This window comes from Lottia gigantea, assembly GCF_000327385.1.
Source record: "Lottia gigantea unplaced genomic scaffold LOTGIsca_247, whole genome shotgun sequence".
NCBI classification, from domain to species: domain Eukaryota; kingdom Metazoa; phylum Mollusca; class Gastropoda; family Lottiidae; genus Lottia; species Lottia gigantea.
The window spans coordinates 15,307-35,496 of NW_008708739.1; the positions used below are offsets into that span (position 1 = coordinate 15,307).

The 20,190-nt window shown below is 33.2% G+C and overlaps 2 protein-coding genes across 2 annotated transcripts in view; one reads left to right on the plus strand and one right to left on the minus strand.

Moving 5' to 3' along the window:
• Positions 1-3,731: 3,731 nt before the first annotated feature.
• Positions 3,732-17,643, minus strand: LOTGIDRAFT_175149 (hypothetical protein; the record flags this gene model as incomplete). The annotated part of the gene is made up of 4 exons (XM_009055502.1): positions 3,732-3,771; positions 4,631-4,780; positions 7,296-8,079; positions 17,568-17,643. 4 exons carry the CDS (start codon positions 17,641-17,643, stop codon positions 3,732-3,734), a joined length of 1,050 nt encoding a protein of 349 aa, XP_009053750.1.
• A 1,577-nt stretch (positions 17,644-19,220) lies between these two features.
• Positions 19,221-20,190, plus strand: part of LOTGIDRAFT_239432 (hypothetical protein) — a 4,015-nt gene continuing 3,045 nt past the window's right edge. The window contains exon 1 of the mRNA XM_009055503.1: positions 19,221-19,326. The gene's annotated coding sequence lies outside the window, so the exon portion shown is untranslated. The remainder of the gene's footprint in view (positions 19,327-20,190) is intronic.

Here is a 20,190-nt window from a genome sequence, read left to right on the forward strand (position 1 = left end):
CCAAGGGGACATAACCCAATCAACGATACATTCAATGTTACCAGATGGCGTTGAGGAAATAAATCATCCCAGTTAACCAGATAATTACCTCGAAAATTGTTAATTTCATCCATAATTAATTACAATACGAATGATGTCAATTCTGACCTTTTTAATAGAAATAGCCTTATCAATAGGCAGTGGAGGACGGGTCTTATATTTACCATGTTTTACTTTAGGATGTAAACATTGTATTAAGAACCAAGAGCATGATGTTCAGCATGTTTCATACACTATTACATAAGTACATGTTTCACTTTAACAGGTAAACTTAATAATATGAAATACTGATGTAAATTCAGAATCAATAGGTAGTGGAGGTTCATCGTCTCTTAAACTTGACGGAAACTAATTCATATTTCTACAAAGATCCACTGTATCAGGTAAACCTTTTATTCAAGATCGCTGGTAATAAATATACATTTTCAACCAACAATCGGTACTATTGCTCGTAACCATCTTAATGTTTTGTTTTGAAGTACGGCCAACTCCTGTGGTATGTAAAAGGTTGCCTTAAACAGCCTGTTAATTGTCAATTCCACCAATGTGCTGGAAATGCGAACAACTCCGGATACTGGGTTTTAAACAGGACATTAATTGTCAATTCCACCACTGTGCTGGTAGAGTGAATCAAAGTTGATATATCATAAGAGTAGTGACAAGATTGTTATTAGTAGGCCTGTAATATAAACTGATTGACTGAAGGCAGTATCAGAATGTCATAGATACAAAATGACTCATCCACAGATTCTACCAAGTACTAATAAAACTTGTCATACCATGTCTACCCACAGGGACTTGATTGATCTACATTACCCATAGGGACTTACATTCAGTTGCCTTATTGATTTCTGTATTATCAACAGCTTCATATTAAACTTTTATGAGGCTTCAGTAACAAGTTGATTTGATGCATGAAATATGGTTCTAGTAATTCCATACACTTGTAATAGATGCAGGGTTCATACAAGACAATGATTCATTGATTGGAATCCTACCCTTCTTTTTACCTATGATTATAGACAAATTTTTACAATTTCTTCCACATTTTGGAAATTTGACGCAATGGATCTAAGTAAGACATCTGTGTAGCACTTTGGGCCTGGGTTTAAGTCCTATCCCAACTACTGGCTTGCTTTTTGCCAAGCCAACCTCTCACACAGTTGAAATAGGTACAGCAGAAAAAGTTAGAAGTAAATCTCAAAACATTTCATTTTGGAGCATCAACCATATATTATTAATGGCCATATTTTTCATAATCAATCTACACTGTTAATTCTAGCAATCACAATAACTGAATGTGTATTATTATCAGCTTATGTTCTAATCAAGTAAATTAGGGGGTTTATCAATACTTCTTAAGGCCCCATTAGATGGTGTACGGTGTACGATTATCGATTACAGTAGAAAATAGAAGAAGTGAATATACATGATATGGGTCCATGGCTTCTACCTATTGTATCAATAATCCCACACCTTACACCACACCGGGTACCATACCATCGTCTATTCTCACCGTAATACTAGCAATCTCAATAACCAAACATGTATTATTATTGGCCTATGTTCTGATCAAGGCCCTATACAAGTAATTTGTATTATCAATACAAGACATGCTCTGTGATCACATTAAATACATGATGCATACAATAATTCATATCAATAATGATTTTTACTGATTGTATTGTCTCCTTTTATAGAACAGAAAGCTAATATATAACACATAACTATTATCTCTCAGACATTTTACAATATAAAAAAATATCTTTCTAAATCTAGCCATTAAGTTAATTGATAGAATTTGAAACAAATTACTTTGGATTTCGCCTTTTTTGTTTGAATGATAAGTTCAGTTGTCCTTAAACTGCAGAAGAAGAATGTTTGAGATATCATTACTTGACACCGAATGCTAGTGAGATTGTAAAGAGGTTTTCAAACCTTTTATGATATCGTTGATTTTCACCATTTCAATTTTCAGTCAGACATCTGTGGTTCATGCAATTCCACTAAAACTGTTTGCTGACGTAGCTATAGCAAAGGCGATTGGATATTTAAGCAGCTTTTTTCATTTAATCGAAAATTTTAAAGTCAACAACCTTAATCTCAGACTAATTAAAATCATAAAAACCTTGAGACTAGTTCTATGAAATAAGACTCCAATTTACCTTGTCTGTATAGTATCTATTTCATATTGATTAAGTCATTGCTCTCTCTTGTCATTCACCTACTTACTAAGTCATGAGCCCTTTTTTTTGCATTACTATGTGCTAGCTTGTTGGACACTTAAGTTTCATATAACAAAGCCTTGAGATTGTGTCTATGAAATAAGAATCCAAATTTACATTGTAAGATTTAATTTGAAAGGGATTAAGGTATTGCCCTGCTTGTTCATAGTTTCCCAAAGAAGCCATGGTGGTTGGTCTTTACTTCTGTGTTTTCTTGTTGGACACCATAATTTCATATAACTAAAGCCTTGAAACAAGTTTACGATATGTCTATGAAATGAAATTCCTAATTACATTGTTTATATGGTAGAAACTTACTGTATCTATTACATATTAATTAAGTCATTGTTCTGTATTGTCCAATGTTGTTTTCAGGAAACATTAGTTGAGGAGGCCGAGCAGGGGCCACAAAATTTCCAGGGGGGCCACAGGCCATTCCTTCACTATGCAAAATGATATAAAATTTGCACACAAGCCGACCCCTGGTTCCAGAGTAAGAACACCCCTGGTATTGTCAGATAGTTTGCTAGGATAAGAAAACCAAGATTGCATGTTGGACATGATAATTGTACATTACAAAAACCTTGAGACAAGTTTATTATATGATATGTTGTATGTTAGATACCAGTTTGTCTATGAAATATGAATCCAATTGACATAGTCTGTAAAGTATAAACTTATTGTTCTATCCATTATAACATGACAACAGGTCTGTAATATGATACTCAAAGAATAAAGCCTGCTGTTTAATGTCAGGATTCCAATTCCAAGTACCGCCAATATTTCCACGATGTAGTCATTATTCCACACTAGCTAAAAATCAATAGGTCTTTTATTTTATATTGACAAGTTTCTACAATAACAGACTCTAGAGTGGTATGGTTAATGTAAAGGGGAAGTAGGGCATGGTTAAGATAAAAAGAAAGGGGAAAGCTAATTGGGAGGGTATAGAACATTGGTAATTAGATTCAATAGTAGGGCTAATGCAATAGGGAGTTGGTATTGGGTCTAATACACGTTCACCTTGGTCTGAAATGAGAGGTGAGGATACACAAGCCAGGGAGTATGGGAAGGAAAAGATAAAAAAGAAGGTGGAATAATTTTATACGATGTCTATTTTTTTTTTTTTGAAATGGAGAAACAAAATTAAATTGAGTTTTTACATCTATTGATCAAAGCCAATGAAGAAAGGCAAAAAGGAAAAAATTTGATATTTGAAATGTGAGGTCAGTTGTCTGAAGATAGCATAGCGTGAAACTCTGAGTAACAACAGTACAATGTTAGTTCTGTTTTAATATTTCTATTTCATATGTTATATAGAAATTAGCATCCAATGTTCATAGTAAACTATATCAAGCTTTTACAGTTGAAGTCATTTTTAAAGTGTTTATTAGTTTTCCAGATTTTAAATCTATCACGATCTATAGTATGAAGGAGGAAGGCAAATTGTGGACATATGTGTTTACATTAGGCTGCAGAGGAAGAAAATTGGTTAGAATTTCCCATCCTAAAACATCAAAGAAACACAGATATATCTTTAAAACGACCTTTGAACTCATTTCTTTGAGAATTTGAATATTTTCAGTTTGACGACATCTTATATTTCATTAAAGCTAAGACTTTAATAAGTCTTGTAAACAGAGACTATGAAAATCAAACAAACTTTAAGGCTGGATGACTGGTAATTAACTTTTAAACTTGAGTCAGAAAGTTGGGTTTTTATTTACATGGTACACTTAACAAGACTCTTTTGCTAATAAAATTGACGTTTTTTTAAGAAAATTAAATTTCAAGATTGGAAGAAAACTAACGGTATAAGAGTCTTCAGTTTGTTTACATAAATATAGAATCTTCAGAAGACAATATAAGGTGTAATGTAGTTCTATATCACTCTCTCACTCACTCAGGGTTTATCAACTTTGTATCCCTTTTTGAGAGTCCACATGGTTAATAAGGTATATTAGGTTATATCAACTTTGTATCCCTTTTGGAGAGTCCTCATGGTTATAAGGTATATTAGGTTATATTAACTTTGTATTCCTATGGAGAGCCCACATTGTTAATAATGTTAATAAAGTTATTTCGTTTGTAAACTCCCTGTATCACTTTTAAATAATTCACAAACATAAACAAATTTACAATATCATGGCATTACTTTTACACATACAATTCATTTCCCAATAGTTACTTCCTAATTTGGGCCTAATTACAGGAACCAGAGACATCAGACTAGAAAAACAGAATGATGTCAATAGAAGCTGTATGTCTCTAGAAAGCTAGAAAGCCTCTCTTGAAAACCTTTAATGGTTGGAAAGATTTGGAAAGATTAACTCCCTTAACATCTTGAAAAAAAGCAGAATTCTCACCTTGTACTTTGAACATACTTAGATTTATCTTTGATAAAAGCTGTAACCACTGCTGTCTTCTGTCTATCCTTCATCTCAAAATACACACTCCATGGACTGTTTGGTTTCACGGCAGCTCCACGAATTTTTAATCCATTTTTTACTTTTGTTCTGAAAGAAACAACAAAAAAGGAAATGAAGATTTTTAATTTTCTTTGTTCAAAAGATCTGTTTATGTCAACTGTCCACAGGTACAGATGGGGATCTTCCAAAATTTGAGGGGGCTGAATTGTATTTTTTAAATTAAAGATTAGGGTACCAGTATATACAGTCTAATCTTATTCAAACCAGTCTTTTAAAAGTAAGTAGGCTAAGCAAGTGCACCTATACATATATGCATAGCCTGTCTGACTGTACAAAATGCCTGTCTGTCACTTAGTCAGCTTAAAAACCCCAAACTGACATCTAACAAATCATCAGAAATTCAAAAGACAATTTGAGATTTCTAAACCAAATGAGAACTAGAATCAATCATAATATTGGGGAAATATTTCAAAATTAAGATACTTCTCTGCACCTAATTAGGCTTATGAAGGAGAGCAACACCATGCAGTGTGCAATGAGGGAGCAAATATTGAAGATAAAAGCTGCACATTCTACACAAAATAATATTACATAATGACCCATTAAACAGATTTTTCAATGATTTCATACTTCATTAAGTTTCTTGAAGCAGGAGTAATCATTTTTCACTCTGAATAAAGTGTTGATTGTAGAGATAGGCCCAGGGGTGGTAATTCTGAACAAAGCCTCATTGTAAAAAATGGCAAAGTAAATAAGCTTAGTTCTCAAGTTTTTACATTACGTAAATGAATCACCTTGTTAAAGGGACTGTAAAGAGATAAATATGTGCACTATTTCAAACATCTGTGGGTTTTGCATTTCTACTAAAACTGAGTCTTTATTAATTATTTGTAGCTTTGTCGATTAGTGATGTCATAAAACACTTATTTTAGTAGAACTGCAAAAACCACAAACGTCTGACTGTAAATTTGAATGGTGCAAATCGATACTATCAGTGTCCCCTATACACATACAAATTTTAGAAAACCTCTTTACAATCTCTTTAAAGAGATAAATGGTGCAGTGTTTATGTATTTTTCAAACTCAGTGATGCCTGACTCTTAATAGTTGCAGATGCACATGTGTGCATGACATCATGAATGTCAATATCTGCCGTGGGCGATGCACCAGACAGCAAACAATTGTTTGAATTTTTAAGTGAGGAAAGTAAAAACTGAAACGCAGTTGTATGTATTCCTTTATAGCTCAAGGTTGAACAATGAAGACAGGCTACACCATGCAGTGTGCAATAGGGGAAATTAATATTTCCAACTTGCATGGGTTGCAGAGTCTGTCAGATAGCTCCACTACGTATTTTTCTGGGGAAGTTTAGTTGAAATATTTCAAGGTGTCATCTTGACCCGACAGGATCAAATCCAATACCCCTTAGTTAACAAGCCTCTCATTGATACCCCCAGGACTAAAGAAGGATTATTTCTCTAGTATAAGAAGGTATAAAGTATGTGACTATGATAATATTAGAGAACATAAGAGATATCAAAACGAAGGGTATTTAACAATGAATAGGTGTTGTTCGTTTTGTCAATAGAAAGAAAACGAGACAAGACACAGCTAATCTTAAAGAACAAACAAACTGATAATAGCCTAGACCATAAACTAGTTACCCTACAGTCGTATCAAATTATAGACAGGTTGAGGGCTAGACTACACTCACTTGGGACATTCACACAGTTGATGGATTTTTGATGGGCCCAAGGGATTTTTGATGGGACTATTGGATTTTTGATTGGACCAAGAGAGTTTTGATGGGACTAATGGATTTTTGATGGGACCAAGAGATTTTTGATGGGACCAAGGGATTAATGATGGAACCAAGATACTTTTGTGGGGGTAATGGATTATTGATGGGATCAAGGGATTTTTGATGGGATCAAGGGATTTTTGATGAGACCAAGGGATTTTTGATGGGATCAAGGGATTTTTGATGGGACTAATGGATTATTGATGGGGAAAAAGGGATTTTTGATGGGACCAAGGGATTTTTGATTTTTGACAGAAGTAGGGATATTAGACGGAACTGGAGATTTTTGATAGGGCTACATGCTACATTAATTTTGATAGGACCAAGGAATTTATGATGGAACCATGGGATTCTTTTTTGGGATCACAGGATTTTAGATGGGACTAGGGAATTTTGTAGCCCAGAGTATAATTCAAATTTCATATTGCAGTGAGGTGACGACTCATCATTAAGTCTCTAAAAAATATTTGAGTCCATTTGCTGGGATTGAAGGGTTCTTCCAGTAGTAATTCACTTTTCATATTTTCAATGAATAAATCATATTCTTATGTTTAAGAAACGGATAATAATCAATTTCTGCATAAACTATGTCCTTAAATGACAACTTTACAATATCCTTAGCTTTATTCTAAAATCTTGTCATATTCTGTAAATGTTGTGCAGAACAAATAACATATTATTCAAAACAGTATAACCTTTACAGTCTATATCAGTAAGCCCTCTAGATAGTCATACTTTCTTGGTTTTCAGGATGAGATATACCCTTAATATCAAATAAATAACAAACAAAATCCTACTTACTGTACGACAACAACTTGAACGTTCGTATTTCCTTGTAAATAAACAGGAATCAAAAAACGACTTCCAGGTAAATATTTGGTTTTTGGAATTCGGAAAATCAGGCGATCATCTCCCTTTTCATCGTAGCGATGATCTTCAGTCGAAAGAGGCAGACTAGTTATCAGTTTCATATTCTTGGATTCCTCCGTTCGTCCAGGAACAATTGAGTTAGATTCTTGTGCACATTCGTGGTTGTCCTCGACGCGGGACACTTGATAGTAGACTTCCACGTTGGAGACATTACGATGCCACCATTCATAAGGAACAGTAATTTCCATCAGACATGCACTTTTATCATTTTGATTTAAAATACACACATCTGTTAGTCGTTGATCCTCGTGAAACACGATCAACTGACCACACCAATGTTCATTGTAATAAGATTCACTAAAATCGCTGGTTTTCAGAGATTCTTGTATCGGGCGCGCATGCATTAACACTTGAAGAAGCGGCCATTTTGGTAATAGTTCCTCTGTTAACAGATGCACACTGATGTCCATATTATGAAAAATTTCACTGTGTAGTTTGCGATTTGTCTGCTGTTCGATGTATTCCTCCGGAACAGCTTGATACGCTTCGAAAGGTCCATGACTGGCACGTAATTTGTGTAGTTCTGCACGATTGGTTATTACAAATAGTTCCTTTTCCTGCGTAGGGTTACTGGGTTTCAGTTTGTGATAAGCCGATTTTAAAAAGAATCCATCGTTACGCTGGTCAAAATTTATTTCTACTCCATTCACACTCACTGAAATCATAAAATAGGATAAATTAATCGTTTGGGTAAATAAATGAAATACAGTATGAAATGCAGTAAAATTAGCAGAAGAAAGTTATTTTGAAAGTTTATGGTACATTTGTATTCTGCTGTAATATTCTTCCTGAAATTTTTTATTTCTGAACTTAATAAAAATAGAGCTAGATAGCATTGCCAAAGTTGAAAATACTATTCAGAACATATGGATTTTTCTGGGAAACAGGCATTAACCATATATTATGTTTAACTAACTTAAAACAAAGCTGCAACAGTTTCAGATGCCAAAGTTATATAAAAATACTATCCATATGAATTTTGCAGTGCTGTCATAAAATTGTCAAGTTTTCTGGATGAGCCAAAAAACATCAAAATAAAAATGGAAAAAGAAATAGTGTATTGAATTTACAAACAAAAGTTGAAAAACCAGTGTCAAATCTCTTTATACAAAATCTTATGTGTGCAATATCAATTTCATACAAGGATAATATTACTTATTCATTCAATAAACTAACAAATTAAATAAGCTCCATTGAATTATGTACAATAATTGTAACAGTTTGAATGAATTAACCTGTTTTTGAATATTTAATGAGTTAATTTCCACCATGTGTGAAGTATTTTATAATTAAATATATCTAGCTATTGATATATGTTAGATAAACTTGTTTAATTAATACCAACACTTTACATTTACATACAAAGCTTAGATCTATTGTGAACTATTCAACTGAATTTACTCATCTCAATACAATGAAATGGAGTTTTACCTCTTACTTTGACATGTTTTGTTCTAGATGTAAAGAAAGGCAAAATCATGCTGTTAGGCAATATATATTTTTCCTCTTTGAGTATAGATACTTTTTCATATATAAATCAGATATATAAGTGACCATTGAATTCATTTCCGAAACTTTTGAGAAGCATAGACAGCAAAGTGTTTAACGCAACCCATTTCCATTTCTGGAATTCTGGAAATTAATCTCTGATAATTCCATTCAGAAGGTTGAGATAAGTAGCTATATTGCATGGCATTGCTCTATCTTAACATGGTCCATTCCAAGTTGTCTGTGGGTAAGATTGATAGAGGAAAAAACAGGAACTTCATACAGTGGTCAAAGACTAACTTTGGTACCATTCCACATATTTTTTCAACTATCAGGTTCAACAATTATATCACAAGCAAACTTTCAACTGTTACACAGATCAAAAACAAAGCTTGAAATTTTGGACAAATTCTCAAATCAAATTTTCTACAAAGCAATATGCTTCTTTGTCTGGAACATCTGAGTATCAGTAACCTTGACCTATTTTATTTATTCAATTACACATAGTTTGTTTTCAACATTGTTTTAACATGAAAACCAGACATGATTGTCAGTGAAGTCTGTTGAAGCCAGGAATATTCATTATTTAGTCAGTGTATTCTCTCAGGACTCCCTACTGTTCTATCATATATGAATATTCTACCTCCTAATACATTAATTATATAAGTCTAGAAGAGCAAGGCAACATGTGCCTTTTTGGTAGGAATACTCTTTATATTGCCTACACCATTATCACATTTGATCAATTCCATGTACACTCAGTGTTTAAAGGGTTAATACAGATCGTGATATATATAAATAAAGAATCAATACATCAATATTATCTGATCAGTTATTGATTAGCCTTATTCTTAACAAGGAAATAATTTGACAGTTTGATTGGGGTTGATTTGTATCTCGATATATCTCACAGAATGTCACTTGTTCACTAAACCTGGAAATAATTTGACAGTTTGATTGGGGTTGATTTGTATCTCGATATATCTCACTTGTTCACTGGACCAATTAAACAAATCTCATCGAACTAGCCATCATTGATTTTCCTTGAGGAAGTTTTTTATAGATGATAATCAATATTGGGAGATATTGGACTAAATGGTTAGTTGGGAGTCATAGTATCTTAGTGTAAGGTGCTTTCCCACCATTGGTTTCCCAGATTGTAAAAGACTGAGGTTAGAGGACTGACAAGAAACAAAACAGCCTCTAGTTGATTGGATCGGATAATAATTTGAAACCCTATTCATTACAGAACATGCACATTAAAGATTCCTTGACAATTAAGAAATCTCTAAAGAATAGATTAATGCATATTAGCCTTTCCTTATACCACATTGCATAAGAAGAAATACCCATATTCATTAGGCTACTCATCTTCACAATGTTAAGCTATTACAAACTTCTTCTAATACCTTGATTACAATAGTCACAGAATGCAGCAATTGGATTGTACACCGGTGAATACAGCCGATCAAAATCATTGACATAAAGGCTGTAAACATTATAGATTTGTGATCAAACTTTCTGATGAAGCCTCTGATTGGCTGGATATTCACTAGAGTACAATCCAATCAAATTGTTTCATTTATAAAGTTCTATGATAAAAGAAAGGTAAATATTGCAGTGAAGGTATAAGTAACAAGTTTGTAATAGCTTGATATTGTGATTGTGAAATTGCTTAGAAGCAGAAAAGGTATATTAAACTCCATTTCATTTCATGTAAAAGTCTGACCTTAAATGACATGGAAAGCTATAAGAATCCAGACAAACAGAAGTTGGTTGAAGCATAACAAACATTGTACATAATCTTACAATCTATAAATAAATCACCATTCATTTCTTAACTCTCAATGTTATTGTAGACATTCTATACTGATTCTATCAAAATACCTCCACCCTCTACTCTCAGGCTATCTAACCACCTAGTCTAAACTAACTCTAACCTTCTCAGGTCATCTGAGATATTTAGTATCTAACAATCATGAAGACTGTATTAAGCTTTTTTTCTCTTTCAGATCCAATTCTAAATGAGTGATAAAGGAGAGGGGACAAGTAAAAGTATAACTTGACTGTTGCCAAGGAGATGCTAAAAAGTGATCACCCTGAAGTGAACACTAAATTCACCACATCAGAGCCATCCAGTCAATTTGAAGGATAAGACTATAGATAGTGAAGAGTCTTAATTAATGATTACTATTATTAACAGTGCTTAATTAAATTAAAAGTATGTTTGTCACCAGCTATAAGTTGAATTCAATCTGATCTGATGTAAAGATCTGTTAAGAATCTTTAAAATGGTCAGCATTTAATACTTAGGTTTATTGGCTTTACCATCTGACAATTTTGTCAGCCCTATCTAACTATCACAAATAGACTGACACCACTTTACAAAATATAAAAAGGTACTATCTCAACCGCTGCTGAAATCAACCTTTTAGTTAGCATACAAGTTTCTTACTCATGAAAGAAATTTGTAATTCTTGCCCAACCTCTAAAAGAAACTTGTGTTGGCCTATTCTCTTAAATTACATTCAGTGGTAGGACATCAGCCTTGACCAGGACATCAGTATCAGGCTGAGGAATAACACATGTCTTTATCCCAACCTCTCACATTTTCCCACCCAATATTTAGCTACTGTCCAGTTGATTGACCTTTGTCCATCTAACAAAGAACATATCTAGGTCAGTTTATAAATGTCAGTTAGATGAGGGTTGTTTTTCATAATCATTCACTTGAAACAAGTTATTATATGAGAAGGTAAACAGAGATATACTTTCAAGAAGCATGAACCATAACATATCAAACATTAGAAGTTTGGTGCTTTGAGCTTGAATCTCCCTTTAACACCAGAAAAATTCATTATTTTCCTTACACAATTTATTATATCAAAGCTAAACAAAATGAGATACTTTCAAAAAAATGAACCACCAAAATTTGTATTTCAACTGATCAGTAATGTGCTGTGGGATTTAATACCTCTCAAGCAAGAATAATTAAATACATCTTTTTGTGCTGGTCGGTTGTAATTTTCATGGCAATGTTGGGTGCTTGCTACTGCAGATTGGCATCAACCACCATGACTAAAACTCTGTGTACCACACACAATAAAAGAGTAAGAGGGAGACAAGAATACAGGATAAATAAACATTATACATCAAGATAGTGTTTGTTTACTCTCTAATGATAGATGGTGGTAGGCTTATTTCAGTTTTAATAGCAAGGAATGGTGATATGACACAGTGCCAGAATTAGTGCAATATCTACATGGTAAAATACTTATGATAATAAACACTGTCTCTAGGGAGTTTTATATCAATTCTACAGTTGGCTTCTTTGAATTAACCTTTACAGACGCACAAGACATTCTGCATCTGGGTTTGTCAACTTGATAATACATCTTTTTTGGGTGTATACATTGTCATCATGAAAGTTACAATAGCCATCTTGGTGCTGTATACACTTGTAAAAATAACTTGCGACAAAAATGGTAACTTAGGAAACAGTAAGGATAATTCAAATCATGATTTTACCCAGCACATATGTCCTTAATGAGCCATCATAACTTTTTGGTAAAAACAGTATTGGACTGGAATAGAAATATCAAATTTAAATCAAGGCCTTGTTACCAATTGTATAAGTTATATATATTTCTATCTGATTTATCATTCCCTTGTCAATAAATCAAAGGATATAGTTATATTTATGACTTGTGAATTTATCATAGACATGACAAACTGATACACTATCAATATCAGTAACTGTCACAGTCATATACTGGTTTCATAACAATTCAAACTCATAAATGCACCCTTCCAATATCCTATTAAATAGTGTCATCCATTCTGAGACAAAGTGTTCAATTATAGCCATGTATCAAATACAAATTTTAAAAAGTTTTTAAATATATCAATCCATTCATTATCTAATATATCCACCCCAACTCAAACTCAGAAATAAATAACCAGGTCTTAACAAATATTAAAAGTTAGTGCTGTGATGTGAGATATAGAAGACTATAAATACTACCCAAAATATACGATTGCTTCAACAGAAATATTTCCAGTCTCTGCTGTGAGAAAATATTGACATCCAATTGATATAGACAGAGTTTGAATCATTCTTGGCACGATCAACTGCTTGTTTCTATGAAAGCCACCACATCTAATTCTACCCTTCTCAGAATTTGTTAAAATAAAAAAGTGTTACTGTTCAATTATGATTTAAGAATTGTGCTAGTCTCTTTATAGTCACATACAAGTACTAGACTTCAATAAAAACCTTAAATAAAGAAAATCCACAAGAACGTACGAAGTGGTTTGAAAATATTAAAAATTGTGTGCAGATCTTTCTACGATTGTGTTTACTCAAGTAATAAAAAGCTTTAACTTGGCAATTATACTCCATATCATTTTCTATTGGCTACAATTGTTCAAACTTCACAAACTCTAAGCAAAGTTGATAAACAAAGATGGCAACATTTCAAAAAAGGCAATTGAAATCTTTTAGAGTATCTTGGTAAACATGGCTTAGTAAAGAAGACAGGGCTAATATTAAACTTGGCTACGAGGATCAAAGGGAGATAAGGAGAGTACGAGGGTAGACAAAGACGTTAATAAACACATAAAATACACCAAACATGTACCAGCTCGAACATTCGTTACTTTGACAAATTTTAAACTATTTATCTCTTTTTCTGTTTACCTGATAATTATTTTCTAAAACATCGGAATTTCAAATTGCATACCTTTACACAGTTGAAAAGTAAGTGAATAAATGAATCTTTTAATGCAAGGAATACATGTAGGCAATTATAACAGTTAATGAGTTGAGGCAGGGGCAAAACAGGCATCAATTTAAATGGTATCTGGTATACACAACACCTTTCCTCAGCTATCCATCTACCACATTCCTGTGAGCAACTTGCCATGTAAACCAGACAATTTGCTCTCATCAGTTCTGAATTGATATTCTCTGAGCCAGTACACAGATCATTGCTGACACCAATTCACCCTCCTCCTTCTACCCTCTAATAATAGGGAGAACTTTCAGATTGAACTACTCAACAGTTGATATAAATTGAGAATATTTCATTCATGTCAATATCATAAGATATGTATCTATACGAGTAGGCCTACAGGAGAAGGTACTTGTATATCCTATTCAGAAACTCCCCCACCCCCCTTTTTATCACCTACCACCCCCTCCCCCTTTTCCTTCATGTGAATAATATAATCTAAGGGCTATCTATTTATGTATCTATATGAATACAGTTATAGATAATATGAACTCCTTCTCCCCTTTTATCACTCAGCCTCCCCCTCCCCCCCCCCCCCCCTCACACTTTCCAGCTCACATTATTTCATTCATGTGAATAAAAAAGATACAGGCTATCTAACTATTATCTATATGAATACAGGTGGAGATATGTGACCTGACAATGACCTGTTTACCTGGGACTAAATACCTGGCCTTGTTATAACTCTAGTATAATATCAATTATATTCTATTCACCTAGATCATTTATACACCTTTAATTACTGGTCTTTACACCTGTAATCTTACTAGACAACATTCTATAGATACCTTCAAACACCTTGCATTTCTAATACCTCATAATTCATACTTACTTTATAAAAAAAAACCTTCCTATTATCCTTCATTATTCCAAATAAATACATCCCGTAAATCAAATAACTAACAAATCTTTTCATTAAAACAGAATTCAGAAAATCTTATTTTGGTTTCCAACCAACTTTTATATCAAAGAATAAAGTGTGAATATGCAATATATTTTGAAAATGCTTATTATTTTTTCTAAAAGCAAAAGTTAAGACTGAATGTTTAAAATAAAGTCGGACACGCTTATATCCTAAACAATGTCATGCAGTACAAGGAAATTATTGAATTCAAGCAACATAGAAACAAACACTATGGCTCCTGTCGCTAGCTAGACAGGGCTTTGTCACCCTTCCGGGACACCTGATGCCAATCTGCAACTAGGTTTTTCAACTTGACATCCCTTTCGCTTTCAGAGAGAACACATATGCTAATATTTTAGTTTGATTTATTCATTACGGGTCTTTAATTGTACAGGTATTATGTACCAGTATTATATTATACAAGACATCAGAGGCATAAATATGACTGGCAAATAAATACAAAAACAGAGTTGCGTTGGATAAGTAGACTCAGACAGAATGAGATTACAAAGGAAGTTATGTCAGCTTGGCATCAATAATATAAACTATTTCTGGAGAATCTATTAGACTACAACTTCTAACATACATCAATTAGGTTAATTGTTTCTTGTTAAAATCAGAAACTTTGTTTTACTTCACATAGTAAATAGATAATGAAAATGTATTGAAGCTTTGATTTGGTTCTAGAATTGGAATTTTCACCAGAAAAGAATCAAAAATCTATTTTTTTGTCTTTTCTTTTGTATATTGTCTCATAACAATTCAACCTATACAATCAGTCAATTTTCTTCTTATTGACACATAGCTCTAAAATGGAGGAATTGAGCAATATTTTCACAGTGAAACTATTTTGTTATTGTCCAAATTCTGGAACTGAAAGCTGAGAAAAATTTTTTGCATGCAAATTTCTGAGTCCAAATAAAACCAATACAGTCAGTCTATTTGATTCTTTCATTTTCTACTTCTTGAAAATATTCATTTTAATATACCACCAATAAATCTGGATGTTTTGTTCTGTTGTTTCTGTGGGTGATTTAATCTAGTCAGATCATGGATGTACAGCATAGAACAATTCAAACAAACGAAAAACAGTTAGATCTGAGTTTTAATCAGAAAGATTATCCTAATCTCCTAATCAATATTACATCTAATCTTCTAGACATTATGATTCAATTATAATCTGAAATCTTTCTATCTATATTCACTTCATAATGATCAAATTATACATCTCTATTTCACTTCAATATCATTAATAATTTTTAAACAAATGTAATTCAAATGAATCTAAGAGCCTCTCACCCACCCCTCCCCCACATATAATGATAAAACTATAAATCTCATTTTTCTTTTTCAAATCTAGTAATAGTATCATCAATAATTTTTTTTATCCAATTTAAATCATTTGTTATATAAAAGCTTCCCTCCCAACCCCTCTCCCACATATAGGCCTAATGATAAAACTATTAATCACTTTTTTTCATTTGATTATCATCAATAATTTTGTATCCAATGTAATACATTGTTATCTCAGATTTTCCTACTACCTTCTCTTTATTTTCAACAATAATGGTATATGTAATGTTAAAATCCCTATTACATGTTTCTCATTCATTATCAACAATAATATTCTAGACCACCTACTCCCACTATAAATACTATTTTAACTTTATAATAATACAACTATAGATCTTGGTAATATTATATCATACAGACACTAATTCCATGTTCAATTTCATCTAATTACAAGGTAGTTCCTGGTAAAAGTCTAAATTTTTAGAAGAATAAAGTATGTTAGAATGGAAACTGGCCATGGAGGTATTTAACAGAATGAAATAACCAACATAAAAATTCAATAAGTAGAGATAACCTTCATCCACTTTTCGAAAATATATGCCTGAAAGAGTGCATTTCCCATAAAATCTAGAAGAAACTGATCCATACTAAGTGTTCTACATAGGTATTGCATATAGACCAATTGACAGATCTGGATCCTTTACCATAATAATCATCAGTATAAATCAACCCCACCCCACCCCATCATCTCATCTTCTTCACAAAAGTCCATAAAAGGCCATAATAACATATCTGTACTTGCACTGAGTGTAAAGTATAATATATTGAATGTTATATGCAATAGGTATGGTATATGAAGGAATTGACAGATTGGAACAGCATTATCATTAGTACAGATGCCCTCAACTCATCTCTAAATATATTACACAAATTGTTTACCCCCCATAATAATCTGGGCCTTTTAAAGACAGCTTTATACTGCACTTAGTGTAAAATAGAACATTTATAAGTGTTATATGCAGGAGTGATATACAAGGAATTGCTAATATTGGAATTATCCACATTATAGTAAGAAGAGAGACCACCCTCCGTACACCAATCCATCTTTTACAAAAATTGTTTACTCAAAATCCAGGCCCATAAAAATATATCTGTACTCCCTCTGGATGTAAAATAGAACAAGTTAAGTGTTAATATGCAAGAGTGATATACGGAGGAATTGCCAGTATTGGAATTATCCACATTATAGTAAGATGAGAGACCCCCCACCCTCCTTACACCACTCCATCTTTTACAAAAATTGTTTACTCAAAATCCAGGCCCATAAAAATATATCTGTACTCCCTCTGGATGTACAATAGAACATATTAAGTGTTAATATGCAAGAGTGATATACGGAGGAATTGCCAGTATTGGAATTATCCACATTATAGTAAGAAGAGAGACCCCCCACCCTCCTTACACCACTCCATCTATTACAAAAATTGTTTACTTAAAATCCAGGCCTATAAAAATATATCTGTACTGGCTCTGGATGTAAAATAGAACATATTAAGTGTTAATATGCAGAAGTGGTATACGGAGGAATTGTCAGTATTGGAATCAATATGTAGAAAGAGTATATAGAGGAATCAGAGAAGACTTGCTGTGATATTCACCACTCACCAACTAAAAGTACACCGATAATAACCGAAAATAACGGTTTAAATCCACGTTTATCCATAATTCGATGTAAATCCATTATTTAACACTTAGTCATTGAAATTGTTAATCCGGCATATGCTTTGGATACATATTTACTGTTAATTTTCACTTCTATTTCACACGAGTTTCATCTCCACTCCATTATAATGAAATATACAGTTCGCCATTCCACAACGTTAAACCATATATTTCTAATATTCATACGCACTGTCATAATAATGCCCTGGTAGATGAAATTTTTAATTTAGAATTCAAATTTTTCCAGTTTTGAAAATGTTTTTTGTTGTATTATCATATCTGTCATAAAATTGTTTTTCATATTCAAGACGTTGGGCAAGTGAAAATACCAAAAAGGTTGGGGACTATTTTCTTTCAAGCCATGAACCACATTAATATATTCAATATACGACACGTGACGACATTCACTGAGGTGTTATTCGATTGGTTATTACGGGAAAGCGGCAAGATCAAAGTAATCAATGTAATCAATCAATTAGCTACTGTTTCCAATTCAAATTCAAATTTCTTCATTTCATTCGCTGTCAGGAATTAATTATAACACAAACAATGGGGCTATCGTTATTGATTGGTTTTAAGAGTTATTACATTTTTTCATGCGGAAAATCAATAGCAGACTCAACCTTGAAATAAAACAAAATTTGCGGTTTGATTAAATTAAAGATACTCTTCATGATTAAATAATGTAGAAAATGTAGATATGAAGGAAAGCAGGTTTGATTAAAGTGACTACCCTTGCTAGATTGGTGCCATATATCCAACACGAATCTGAAATATAAGTCGAGATGAATCGGAGTTTTACTTCTTTTGATTCTTCATCCCACAATTAGCTGACTATAGATAGAGCAATATGGAAAGTTTTGACAAAAAAATTGAGGCAAATTTGATGATATATATTATTGGATTATTATTGTTGTTGGATAATATAATGCTTTTCTGACAGGAAATAGATGAATTGTGTAGATCGAACTTCAGATGCTTTTCTGGCTTCTTTCTACTTTTTCTATGTAGGTAAAGTGACGAGATCTAGACGATTGTTGGTCACTTGAGATCAGTTAGATACATAACTATTACTAATGGGACATCCGGATCACCAGATAATAGCCTACCATAAAATTGTGTTTAATGTATAGCCATAGGAACTTCAGTTAAAATATCCCAGCCCCTACCGAGAATAATTTCAATAGATTTAGGATCTATATATTCTTTATTAAAGCCAAGGATTTTCCCTACAATCCTGGCTGCATACATGAGCACAAGTCCTAGATTTGGAATTTTAGGTTGTAACATTGCGGCTTAGCAATATTACGAGAGCACAGGCATATAGACATAACCTCTAGATTTGGGCTATCATTATGACATTATTAAAGGATCCCTATTGCTTGAAAATCATACCAATTTTCAAGGTTAAAAAATTGTCAAGATAAGACCTACACATGCATATTATATTTTTTGGCATGGTATGCATTAAAAGGCCATATTGTTGATTACCCGAAAGGTTCCCTTTAATTTGCTTTATCAATGGAAGGGAAGTAACTCCATTTAAGAAGAATTACCTCCCTTTACCTATACAGAGGGCACTATCTTCCAGGAAATGAACTACATTTGTTTACATTTTTAGAAAGATTTTGCAATGACAGTTTTCGTTTCACGTCTAAATGAGTCACTGAATAATTTGAACAGTAGAAATTAAATGTTTCAGGTTTGTTGTTTTTTAATGTCCCCTTGTTCATATATCTTCGTTTTTCGATGATCACTCAGCGGAGATCTTTTAACTTTAAGTCAAGTGTGTGGCAGTGTCCCAGACATGTCGTCAAGTCATAGACAATAACACCAAGTCTGAGGATAAAACTCTAGTCTCGACTTGTTGAATCATTTGTCTAATGTCTAGGTAGGTAGGTAGATGACAAGTTAACGTTCGCTTCCAGCGGATGCTGATATCGCAAACTAGGTAGTTGTTGGTAGTCGTAGTAGTTGGTAGTTGGATTGGATCAAATTGGATGATTCGGTGTTGTTGGTTTGGTTGTTGATTCTTCGTTAGATCTGGTCGGGTCGAATGACATGGCGGTGAAACTCGGCCCTGGATGGTGTGGCGTGAGTTACTCGGTCTCCTTCATTCTTCCAAACTCGTTCTGATCATGGTATTTCTTGTTGATTGGTAGTCGAATGGTAGTGGTTGGTTTGGTTTGGTTTGGTTAGATTATCTGTTATCTGTTGGAAAACTCGAAGACCTGAAAAAAAAAAGTGAGAAAAAGAGGGAGGAAAGAGGGGGGGGGGAAGCTTTCACAAAAGGGGGGAGAGATGTTCTCTAATGTTTCTGCGATGAAACTTGTTAAAGTGATTGGATATAATTAAAAAGTGTTAAGAAACTTTGATAAAAAAAAAATCTTAGCCTATCTGTTCAAGACAGATTTGGTTATAAAATGGAAGACTAGTTCCATTATCGTATACCAGTGGTCCGTGGGTGGAGCCAAAACATTCTGTATGGTTAGTGGTATGCCGTTGGTTTCCAGGTACTCTAGTAGTGGCTTACGAGCGGGTTTCAATTCAGTGCATGAATGAGGAT